We start from the raw sequence: 12,520 nt of genomic DNA, 5'->3' as shown, positions 1-12,520 counted from the left end.
GACATTCTTTGATGTGCTGGCCACCCACCACTTGACTTAAATTACCACTTTGTCCAAATGAAAGACAGAGTTTGCATGCACAAGTCATCCTGTTTTTATGAGCTGAAAAAGGACAAGACACAAAAATGGTGTAATTATCAACTTTTTTCCTACATCCTTACAACCCTCCCCATCTATTTGTGATGACTCACGGCAGCTGTTGGCAGCCTCTGTGTGCAGGCCACAGGGAGGCGCAGTTTCCAGTCTGTCTCTCCGTCCAGCTGGTCAGTCCGCAAGAAGCAGGAGCCTGGGAGAAAAGAGTGCTACTGAAGCAAGATGAACAAACTTTCACCTCTAGGGGGCAACAAAAAATAAGCCAGGTCCTTGACAACTTTCTTCAGCAGTGATTGCACATATTGCTAAAATTATACAAACCCCATCACAAAAAAGCTGTGAAATACAGAAAATGCAAATATAAATTAAATTCAAACAAAAAAGATCATTCTAATTTTACTTTGACCTTTTTTTTTCCTACAGTCAATATGAACCTCAGATGTTTCATGCTTCATCTTGTCTGCTTTATTTGTTATTAAACGACCATTTTTGTATTCCAGACTTGGAACACATTCTAAGAAAAGGTTGGGACAGGGGCAGTTTAGAACCAGAGATGAAGACAAGGATGTTGTTTAAAAAAGGTGATGTCAACAGGTGATTGTACTAATGATGTGGTACAAAAACAGCAAAGGAAATTAAGAAAAAATGTACAGAATTATTTAACAGAGTGCTAAATATCATTCAATAATGTAAGCAATCTGAAAGCATTTCGGTGTGTGAAGGGCAGGGGCACAAACCTAAGCTGGGCACCCACAATATCCAATCCCTCAAACAAACACTGCACAACAAACTTTATCTGATTAAGTATAAAGAAGCCTCTTGTTAACTTTGTCCTGATAGACAATCACACAGTAGAAAGACATAGTCGGGTCAGACCAATCAGTGTTACAGATCTTATTTGGAAGAAATGGACGCAGTGTGCTCTGGAGCAAAGGATCCCCCAGACTGTTATCAGCTCCAAGTTCAAGAGCCAGGTTCATACTGACTGTAATGAAATTAAAGTCACGGTAAAACTATTTACCTAGTTTTAAATTTTTTGTATTGCTCATACTGTCTAAACTTTTTCTGATGTGGGGTTATATTTCAAAACTTACTGAAAGTTGTTCTGCCAGTGCCCTATCTTCTTATACGTTTTAAAACATTAATTTCAAAGTTGCCAGTAAGAATGAAAACATGAAAAGGGGATGCAAAGTTACTTTAGTCTGAGGCCATTTCTTTGAGTCGGGCCAAACTAGAAATTACTGATGGCAGAAATTGGAGGCATCCACCAAAACCCATCCCCCCCAGCCGCTATGCGTCATTCCTGCCCAAAACTCCCAATCATGGCCTAGGCCCTTCATAATTGACCTAATGGCCTCCACATGGAAGAGAGATAACCAAGCATAATTTCCAGTAAAACAATGTTGTTGTTTTTTCTTTCCCTAACAGGAAGACACTACAACAACAAGCATCAAGCCCTTTTTCTTCTTCTTTTAAACTCAGGCACATTTGGATTTCTCAAAGCTGAAAATAAACCAACTGCCTGAGATGTTTTTTTTTTTTTCTCCAGGGAGGAGGGTGGTGGGGGTCAGCCACTTTGATTGTTTATTTAAAACGGACAATGCAATTCACTTTGCCAAGTTTGTACTACCACTGACGGAGGTTGTCCTCATCTATATTTGATTATTCAGATGAGGCATCCTCCTCTCCTGTCTCACGTTTTCTCTTTGCATTTGATCTTGTGTGTCCCTTGATTTTCCTTTTCATTATCTTCTCATTTGAAAGACAAAAATTAACTCACACACGAAGATCAAGAGGAAACAATGTTTTGTCTACACGAAGTAGTAACCTTAGTGATAATTTACTAGTGAACCCATTTACAATTTATACATTGTAGGGCTTCCTGTCCCGGCTCAGGGTTAATCCCTGTACCTCAGCGCCTTTTTAAACAAGTCCATTTCCCTAGCCAGCCAACCTGATGTGGATATCTGGATGAATGACCAGCAGATGTTTACCATTTCTTTCAGAGGTCCTTAAAAAGATCATGTCAGCAGGAACACGCTGATTCTACAAAGAGAGGCAGAAAGAAAAACACGAGTTCAACAGTGCCTCATGATCAGACGCTTTCTCTTTCTCCACTTCTTTTTAACTGTAGAAAAGTAAGACTTTTAGCTTTTCATGAACCCCATTATCAAAAGTCAGTCAATCAGTCAGTCAGTATCAACTTGAGCTAAAAGGTCCAAGTTGTACCCCACATAACATGAATAACAGTAATATTAGCAAAAAGTGTGGGCCAACATGTACAAATGGTAACATCTCAGCTACACTGAAATCACAGAAATGAATGACTCCGAAAGAAGCCCTCTGTTTGAAACTGAAGACAAAACTCACTTCTCACATTTCATTTACAAAGACCTCAGAGTCTGTCCATGAGGGGAGCAACTCAAGAGATCCCTGACGTTTTTATGCTAACTAACACTAGTAATAAAAAAATAAAAAAGGGAAAAAAATCTTTCAACAATAGCATTAAATTGCATTTGTGTTGAAAAAAAAAACAATCTCATTAAAGCCATTTTAGGCTCACATCTGTAGTACATGTATTGAGTCTGACAGGGTGAAGCTCAGCATCGATCACAAGATTACAAAATCTTTACTAACCCCTTCCACCCCAGTCACCAGCGGAGCACAAGATGATTAACAACCCCCTCATTATTTGCTGTCATATAAATGGTATCTTGACAGTCTTAAAAGGCAAAAACTATTCACAGATGTTCATCAAACCTTTGACAAACCTTTTCCACAATGACAAGATCGCCCACTTGAATACCGCTGCTTTTAACTTTCACTGTGCCTGAAACACAAAACAAAATCAAAAGTTAATAAAGTTTGTATATTAACTTATGGTTACATGTGGTGTAAGAGGAAGTCAACTACATAGGAACAATTTTAAAGCTAGACCTACAATTCTACAGTTTTACTTCTTAATTTCTATTCAGAAGATTTGTCTGGTTATAAATTAGTTAAGAAATATTTTTTTTAGTCAAAGACATTTTTTTTTCCAAATCAAACATTAATGTATCCTTTGGGTGAACTTTTGTCCAGCATGCCAAACCAGTCACCTCTATGAATTTGGGAAAGTAGCTCCATGCAGATTTGAAAGAATGCTGGGGGAGTTAAGCCTTTTTTCTCATTCCACATGGAATGAACAGGCAAAATTGTTTGGAAGAGATCACTGACCCTTGAACTGTGCTGTGACCTTTAGGCTTTGCATATGTAAGACATTAAAGCACATTAATATTGTTATGCATTCGGGTTCACGGGACTTCACAGAAGTGCTTTGCTTCACTAATGCAATAACATTTTTGGCATTATTTTACAAAAGACAGATAAACAACCATTGAATGCAGCCTCTCGTTACAGCTTGCAGAAACAAAATTTAACAAAATAGGCTGAAATTTTCAAAGTTATTTCATGTAAAAAAAAACTGTGTTCTTAAACATAGGATTTAACAAAGCTCAGAAAAGAAAAACAACAGCAACTATATATGACAACATTATACCAAGTACTGACACCATAAAGTTTCAATAAAACCAAAAAATATGCACCGGGGTCGCTATCATGGAGGCAACCAGTCATTGTGTTTATGGGTAAAACAAGCTGCCACATCAAAGGAGTAAAGTGATGGAAACCACAAGAGGTCCCCTGCTTTTTATTGCTGGTAGCACTTTATACCGAGGCCTCTTATGTACACTTTTACATCTCTGCTTTGAATTACCCACCATTTCCCCTAGCCCCAATAAGTTTTAATAGGACCAACCTCCTACAGTTAATAGACGCTGATCGAGAGAAATAAGTAACACAGATATTCACACAAACATTACCCATGCCGTTCAGGCTTTAAGTTCTCACCTCTTGTTGAAAGCTTGCTGTAAATCTGAGAGTTTACTTCTTTGTCTCGAAGGTAGCATCTTATTTCTTCAATTGCTTCTCTCATGATTGTAATAATCAAAACAAGTCCCTAGAGAGTAAAATGTCACAGTTTAAAAGCAATTCTCAACAACTAAGAGACAAAAAAATATTGCTGACACTATAGAGCAGATCTTTTTCACTATAAAATACTCTAAAGAGGCACTGAACATGGAAAATGAAGCTGACTAACCATAATGATTAACAGTTAGTGGAATGTAACATACCAAAGGGACCCAGTAGGTGTAGAGGGCACCTAAGCGTAACTCCTCAACAAATTGAGAGCAGGCCAAAAGCAAAAAGTACAAGTTGAAGAAGTACTTGAACTGGTTAAAGAGTACCTGAGAACACAAAATGAAGAAGAGCAGTCTGAAATAATTGCTGTGTGGCCACAGAATTACACAAAACAATCTAAATATTTTAGTAAGACAAGTTTTAGAAGTTTCCTCCCACTGAAAATCATCATTACATCTATGTAGATTCTAATCACAGCTAAAACAATTGATCAGTTACTCGATCAGTATTGTATCAGATTGGGAACCCATATGCTGAATCATCAGACATGCCAGATGGTGTTCTTTATTGTCCAAAGCGTTCCACCTCTTGCTCTCCTCATGGACACAGCATTCAGACAAACCCCACTCAAGTGCGAGTGGTCAACTCTATTCTGACAGCAAATGGACTACCAACAGGAACCAAAAAAAGACCATGATCAAAATGTTTTTCCGACAGATTCTGCATAGCCATACAATATATCTGTTTATAAAGTTTATCTGAATTTAAAAACTTTTGGTATTTGAGGTGAAAAATGGCTAAAAAAACAACTGAAAGTTGCAACGATGTGTTTAGAAAACTTGTATTTTAACCAGTGCAAAACAAGCTTTCGGCTTTCAGAATTTTTCTTAGCTTGTGATATTTCATAGATCAATACAAAATAAACATTTCAATTGACAAAATAGATATCAAATAATTTTAGTCATGAAAATTACACATAATCGCTGCCTTTCTGTGAAATCTTCTCAGGGAATTAAAACATTAATCAAACTGGTGGAAAAAATGCATACTTCGTAAAATATTATGCACAATGATTTGTAACGAGGTCTATATTGGACTTATATGCAGAAATATTAGAAGGGACAAGACTGATAGTAGCTCAGATTTCTTTGGGAAACAGGCAGGACTTTAAGAGAGAGGTTAATAAATTACCATAAAATGCTTTAATTATTTCCTGATATGTAGAACTTTTGTACTGAAATGAGGTATACTTTCTTTATCATATGACTGCAATGTGACAACAAATTCACTGTACCCAAATGTTCATATTTTTCACAGTATATAAAAATCCTCACATAAGGAAATTATTGTATTTTTCAGTTTTTGTGAACCAATAGACATGCCGGGATGTGCAGACGCATACACCTGCTGCTTATCTACCAGTATAACACTCAAATTTAACACACATACTACAACTTTGCTCAGTTTCATTACCACCACCATGTGAAATTACTACCAGGAGAGACCCGCGTCTTCACATGGCTACTTTATCCCATTTCCCTAGCTGGTAACATCCTCAGAAACATAAAGCTTGCTGTAAGCTCAGAGAAATACTTCTTGACACGAACCAAAGTAGATAAAGAGCATCCCAATTTGCAATGCAAAAAGTCTGTGCTCTTGTCTTTTGCTTTCCAAACAAATCTGAGCTACTTTCAATGTCTGATTGCATAAACAAAAAAGAAAAGAAAAAAAGATCTTAAGACAACTGGATGCCCAGAAAGCAAATTAATATGTAAATCAGGAATAATCAAAAACACAGCTTAGCAAGTGCAGTCAAAGTGCTGATGTCCAAATATGGCTGAGGTAGCTATTATGTCTCTCCAGTCTCAACATGTACTTGTTCAGAGGGGATTTACTGAGTTTTTGTTTATGTAAAGTGCCCTAAGACAAAGTTTGTTGTGAACAGACACTGGATAAATGAATCTGAAGTTAATTATCATTTATTGATTCTCAATTTTAAATGAGACACTGAAGGATTTATTACACTAATGGCATGCAAACTGAAACTGATATTTAATTTACAAATCAAACCTCTTCACCTTGGGGCAATGCAGACTATGTTTAGAATATAGCCTGTGTACATCTAAAGATCCACAGGTAAGTTGTTTGAAGTAAGCAAACAGAACTTCAGTGTTTTCATTTGTATATATAGAGATAGTTAAAAAGAAACAACAGAAAAAAAGCATAAATGCTTTTTTCTGGGGGTTTCTTTTACACCAAAAGTAGCATGTTTAATTTAGTTTAGGCTTTTAAAATGCAGGTACAACCACCAAGAAAAAAAAAAGTTGTTTTAAACTTTTCCAAATGACAGAAGGACCATGTGTTTATTGCCTATGCACTTCGAGCTACAGTGTATCCAGAACCAGTCCAGAAACAACCAGAAACTGTCAGGGGGTTAGCCTGTAACTATGACAACATGCAGCAAAGGCATGTATTCTACAGTGCATGTTGGACAACAATGTCTGTAAAGCACAACTTTATGAGAAAATAAGGCTAGTTTATTATTTATATCTATTTATATTTATTATACTGAACTGTGGACATCAGCTGATAGCTGTCTTTCATGAAGGGGGAAGAAAAAGATCAACATAGTCTCTTTTTTGTTTGCAGCTATGATCAGTGTCAGAGCCAGTTGTTATGAATGGTAAATGTGTGTTCTTGTAGAGAAAAAGTGAGTTAACTTTCAACTTTTCTCTATTTCATATTGTTGCAAGTTGGCCAGACAATTTAGTCATGGACCTTAGGCTCAGCCATGTCTGTTTTGGTGGTTTGTGACTGCAATAAGCAACACATTAACAAAAAGGAAAACAAACAAGGGATTTATAGATACCACATTGGGTACAAGGTAATCGTAGTAGGACTTAATTTTAAGCGTATACTGGCCATCGATAGGAAACATTTATTAGCATAGTTAAGTCCTGTAAGTATTGAAAATAACAATTAGTTGCAGGTCTGACTTGAGTCCCTGATCCACACCAATTATAAATCTATTAGTCACCTCAATAAGCATCCATACCGTCACAATTTCTATTACAAGCATACAACAGGGGAAAGTACAGAAGAAGATCACGATTTTTTGAGAAAATTGTCAAATAAGGTAAAAGTCACTAGAGGTCAGGCTGAAGGAGGTGGGCAATGGTTTGCAGGTTAAACAGAGGTAAGTTGAAGAGATGACCTCTGACTGACACTAACCCCAGGAAGGAAGGTGAAGAAGTTGTACTTCTGGTTGTTAATGACATTCTTCGGGTACCTCTGCTCCCTCTTTTCTGGGTGGCCGAGCCACACAGTGCGGGGACGGAAATCCCCCATGCCACAGCATCTTGACCATGGGCAGCACCTAAAAGCAAGAGGTAAGGAAATGTTAAGCTGGTTCACATCTAATCTCTCTATATGACAATAAAGTTTCAACTTAACTTTATCACACTGGTTCGGTTCAATATAAATCACAGAAATCTTGCTGAAATTAAAAAAAGACACACATAATCATTCATTTAAGATTTTGTGATGCTGTTGCAATAACTGCTCCCGTTCTTTATAAATGTATTGTAACATCTCTTCGTTAATGTGTTGCATATTGCAGCCACAGACTTGCAGAACAGAGCACTGAGCTAAAGGTCAATGACCAAAGAGTCTGGAGAGATCATGCCCCACAAAATACATTTCAACCATCAAAACAATTCATCCATCAAAACATATCATATCAAGCAACCAGAAGCTCTGTTACCATGGGGTTAATAGTGAGGTATTCTTAAAAAAAAACCTTAAAACACTGACTGTAAACAAAATGTGACTTTTATGTTGTTTTTTTTTTTTTTAAGTGTCTCAGTTCTCCAATAATAATTTATTGATCATAAGCAGCCCTCAAGGTCTGACAAATGTTCTATGATACACAGGACATAAAAACAAAAAGCCCCTCTTCTCTTTAACATGCCAGGTAAGGAGTTCATGTACATATCTTGTATTCATGGAGAAAACGGTTATATCTGGCTATCATAGAAAGAGATATTACAGGGGAATCTTAAAACTGGTAAACAAGAGCTTTTTCTCACTTTTATGCAATGGTATAGGCTACCTGAAAAAGTTTTCTAAAATAAACTCACCATTATTTACTAACAGCAGATACCAATTCTTCTGCAAAGCATACTAATTCACAAGATACAGATGCAGTGGAAAGCATCTTTTAAGACCAGGTTGATTATTATTAACTTTTATTTGTTCCATTTGTTTTCCAAGACATATGAAAAAAATTCGCCATCAGTGATATGGCTGAGGATTTCTGCTTTGAATCTGCAGAGCATGACAAGAAAATCAAAGAAAAGCAAGGTAAGGCAGCCTGTATGGTCTACATAGACTTTTTGGAAGAACCAGAGCCAACCCATCCTGACAATGTGTAAGGCTGCACAGCTAACTTGCATGTGCTATATTGCATAAATGAGAAAATAGCAAGCGGAGAAGAAGTTTGTATAGGTCAAGTTTGAGATCACAGCAGGATAAAGGCCAAGTAAGAAGAAATAGAAGTCAGCAAGCCGTGGGAGGTGATGAGAAGCTTGCTAAATTTCGGTCCCAAGCCAACCGGTAGCTCACTCGCCACAGAAGCTGATATCTCTGGGAGTGCTGGGCAAGTCTGGCAGCAAGCACAGCAAACTCTCATCTGGGCCTTATGTTGTACAGAAGCTTGCTTACCATGGAAGCCATAAGCCAGATTCCTTTCAGCTTGCATGTCTCACTAAGTGTTGCACCTCCTTGCTTGACCTTGCCTCTGTAACAGCTAATTCTGGGAACAGGACAACCTCTGAGAGTGCCAGATTGGCTAATATCTCTGAGTTAACCTGGCTCCTGGCCTGTTGAATACATAAAAAGGGAATGCATTAACATTATGATGCTTCCATGGCCAGTAGATTCCTTCAGCTTTCTTTAGGAATGAATTTCTTCTCTAACTGAGCTTTATTGACCGGTGCCAGCTGGTTTTCCCTGTCTAGGATGTGGGCGTGGGGCCAGATAAGCATCATCATAGCTCCCCAATAAAGTGACAGTTCAGGTTTTTCGAGGTGGGGTTGTGGGACATACGTATGAATAGTTAGAACCTTACATGCAGAAGGCATGTTTGTTTGAATGAGCAAGAAAGATTTCTCATAGGTGAGCCAAGCTTACAGCCACTCTGGTGCATCATCATTGTCACTATATTCTCAACAGAACAACGTCCGTGTTGCTCAGTATCACTGTGTGTCCAGCGGCTGCCTCGCGTATCCTGGCGCTAATCAGCTGAGTCCACCAGAAGTTGTATCAGGCTTGCTGGATATCTTGTGCATTATTTCTGCAAAGATTTACGAGATGGTATGTGTTTGGGATTGTTCCTATAAAGCAGCATCCTGGTTTCCAGAAATTCTATTAATTAAAATTATTCCAATTTTCCTGTTTAAATAATATAATATAATATTATCTATTTTTTTTTTTTACTTTAAATCCTGCTCATATGTGCCTTTTTATGTTGTTGTGAGAAAGTGTGGATATAAACTTCTGCTTCTTGCCTTGCTAAAACCATGTGGGAGGCTGGATTTATCTATAGGGTGCACCAGCTTTGACTAGGAATTACAGTGCTGTCTGTCAGCAAATTATTCGCTGATCAGCTGTCCATTTGTGCAGACCATCCTTTATGCATTATCACAGCACGTGTTGTTATTACGTCTTTGTGCTTCGTCTTGACTTATGAGGTGACATCACCATGATAGCATGAGTCTGCTGTCAGCATTTCAGCGTTGTATCCACATGTCCTGTTTCATCATCATTCATGAGGCCTACCCCTTTATATGCTGTTCAAAAATAAGCTTACAGAAAATAATTCGGGTAGTATGTTAGTGTAGGACACGGTGCTTTCTTTCAGTAAAAGCGTACAGCTCTACGTGTGCTCTGCGCTTTGAGAGGCTGAGCTCATGTCAACTGAGCAATTATTGACATGGGCGTCAAATGCACTTGCTACAACTGCACCCCGGAACAAGGATGTATCATGGACTTCTGGCTAGCGTTAGCTTGCTTTTTTTTTTTAAAGCTACAACGAATAGCCTCGAGATATGTCTTACTGTGTATACGTCTGTTAGCCGTTCTTTTTAAACATGAAAACAACCTGTCCTCGCTTTGCTAGATTTTTACATTGTCTTCACGCTCCTGTAAACAATTTAACGGCCGCACTGAAAACAGGGAAAAACCAACGAGCAAAAAACAAACATATGGCTTTATACCGTCATTAAAGTGCCGTTTAACGCCCTTACCCATTTCTGTGTTTACTGTCTTGTCTTTTCGGTCGCCTCACGGGTTGAAGAGGGATATTATCGGCCATTCCTGCAGCCCCCGGTTGTGGTTTTTTACCCACAAGAGGCAGTGAATCTCTCTGAAGCGGTTCTGGCCTGGGCGGAGGCTTCCAGCTGTCACTCACACAGGACCGTTCTACAGTCACTCAGCGGTGCTGTTAGGACACATAACCGACAGCACTACGAGCCTGTGGGACACAAGTGTTTTTTTATGGAAGTTTTTCTGTGCCATCAAAGTTTGAATACGAATTTCTAATATTGAATTTTTACAGCATCAAAATCAGACTTTGAATTTGAAAAACCAACAGTGTAAAAAAAAAATCAATTTCCAAAAACAAAAATCAGTGTAAAAAAAATCAACATCTAAAAAAAAATTCAGTGGAAAAAAATTCAACATCTAAAAATTCAGTGGAAAAAAATTCAAATTCAAAAAATTTAATGGAAAAAAATTCAACTTCGAAAAATTCAGTGGAAAAAGAACCAGACTCAACATCCGGGTAAACAGGGAGAAGCAATCGATCCCTGTCTCAATTCATCCAACGGCAGCCAATCAAGCTAATATCAGCTCAATAGATATTAGTAATATTTATTACTCAATTTTACTAACACAAATGGCAAATAAAGTAAACTCACTCACCGAAGCACCATCACCCGCGTTGGTGGACATGGCTGATCTGTCCAATGGAGCGTAACCACAGCCCTTTTTACAGACAGCCGTTCTACTTCCTATTCGCCCCATTATAAAAAATTTGGCTGCAGTTCAGTTGATTTTCTCTGGGGGCGCTGGCGAGCGAGTGCAGAATGACCATTTTCCATTGGGCTGGCGCTAATAACTCAAAAAATGTCCCCGCTAGTGGCTGAAACCTGAAAATAATACTGTGATTTCTGACAGAGGGATGTGGATTTATATCGAAAGTACAATAACCTGGGAGTTATAGCTTTCTGTTTTCTTACAGGTCTGGCATTTGCGAGTCAGTATCCGCTAGCATCTAGCTAACGGAATCTGAAGAACGCACGACTGATTACGACCGGCTGCTTTACGGCACTCGTCCACTGTGCCAGAGTGCTAACCTGGTGCCGCTAACAACAACCAAAGCTAAACCAGAGGCTAGTCAGAGAGTATGTAAAAGGGCTGTGCTGAAATCTGTAACTATTTGAGCTAACACCTCTCTGCTAGCTCAGCGCTAGGACTGACCATGCCGTAAATTGATGCCACATGCGTGACGTCACTCGGGATGCAATACTGACAATAAATGTGTATTTTAAACAAATCTAGTGAGTCTAAAAAATCAAACCAAGTGCCGTTTGAAAGGATAATTTATCCTGCCTTTAGGAAAATTAAAATGAAAAAATATAAAAAATTCTATCAAAAGCAATGGCTGCATCTAAGGTGGATTTCATAGTACCACCATAGAGTTCGGCGTGCTCTGCACTGCTTTGTTGGCGCCCCTAGAGTGCAGTACCACCCGGATATAGCCGCCAGTTTTCCCTCTCCTCATAATAGAGACTCTCTGGCGTAACTTGATTGGCTGCCGGTGGATGAATTGAGACAGGGATCGATTGCTTCTCCCTGTTTACCCAGATGTTGAGTCTGGTTCTTTTTCCACTGAATTTTTCAAGTTGAATGTTTTTCCACTGAATTTTTTTAAGTTGAAATTTTTTCCGTTTAATTTTTTTAAGTTGAATTTTTTTCCACTGAATTTTTTTTTAGATGTTGAATTTTTTTACACTGATTTTTGTTTTTAGAAATTGATTTTTTTTTTTACACTGTTGGTTTTTCAAATTCAAAGTCTGATTTTGATGCTGTAAAAATTCAATATTAGAAATTCGTGTTCAAACTCTGATGGCACAGAAAAACTTTCATAGTTTTTTGTGTGTGTGTGTGTGTGTGTGTGTATTTGTGTTTCTTTTAGGATTTGAAAACGAATTTTGAATATTCTCAAATGTGCCTCTTATTTCTCTCATTAGTGATATTACACGAAATTGCTTGAAATAAATAGGTTATAGTTGATGAGGAAAATCATCACTGTTGGTTTCTTTAGAAGGAGTAGGAGATAGTGGGCTTTTCAAACCCGCAAAATTGTCCTGTAAAGGACAGCTTAATCTGCTACTTGAGAACAACC

The 12,520-nt window shown here is 38.1% G+C and overlaps 1 protein-coding gene across 1 annotated transcript in view; it reads right to left on the bottom strand.

Annotated features, from left to right (window-relative positions):
• atp9a (ATPase phospholipid transporting 9A) overlaps window positions 1-10,501 on the bottom strand; it is a 37,053-nt gene extending 26,552 nt beyond the window's left edge. Inside the window, exons 1-7 of the mRNA XM_075475310.1 lie at window positions 10,359-10,501; window positions 7,285-7,429; window positions 4,266-4,379; window positions 3,982-4,090; window positions 2,865-2,923; window positions 2,088-2,139; window positions 192-286 (exon numbers count right to left, since the gene is read on the bottom strand). Of these exons, the coding sequence (XP_075331425.1) occupies window positions 192-286; window positions 2,088-2,139; window positions 2,865-2,923; window positions 3,982-4,090; window positions 4,266-4,379; window positions 7,285-7,429; window positions 10,359-10,426 (642 nt within the window). The 5' untranslated portion in view covers window positions 10,427-10,501. The remainder of the gene's footprint in view (window positions 1-191; window positions 287-2,087; window positions 2,140-2,864; window positions 2,924-3,981; window positions 4,091-4,265; window positions 4,380-7,284; window positions 7,430-10,358) is intronic.
• Between the last annotated feature and the right edge of the window lie 2,019 nt (window positions 10,502-12,520).

The sequence above is a fragment of the Odontesthes bonariensis genome, chromosome 10 (genome assembly GCF_027942865.1).
Source record: "Odontesthes bonariensis isolate fOdoBon6 chromosome 10, fOdoBon6.hap1, whole genome shotgun sequence".
Taxonomy (NCBI): domain Eukaryota; kingdom Metazoa; phylum Chordata; class Actinopteri; order Atheriniformes; family Atherinopsidae; genus Odontesthes; species Odontesthes bonariensis.
The sequence above is the reverse complement of the archived record's forward strand: the minus strand, read 5'-3'. Positions and strand labels throughout refer to the sequence as shown.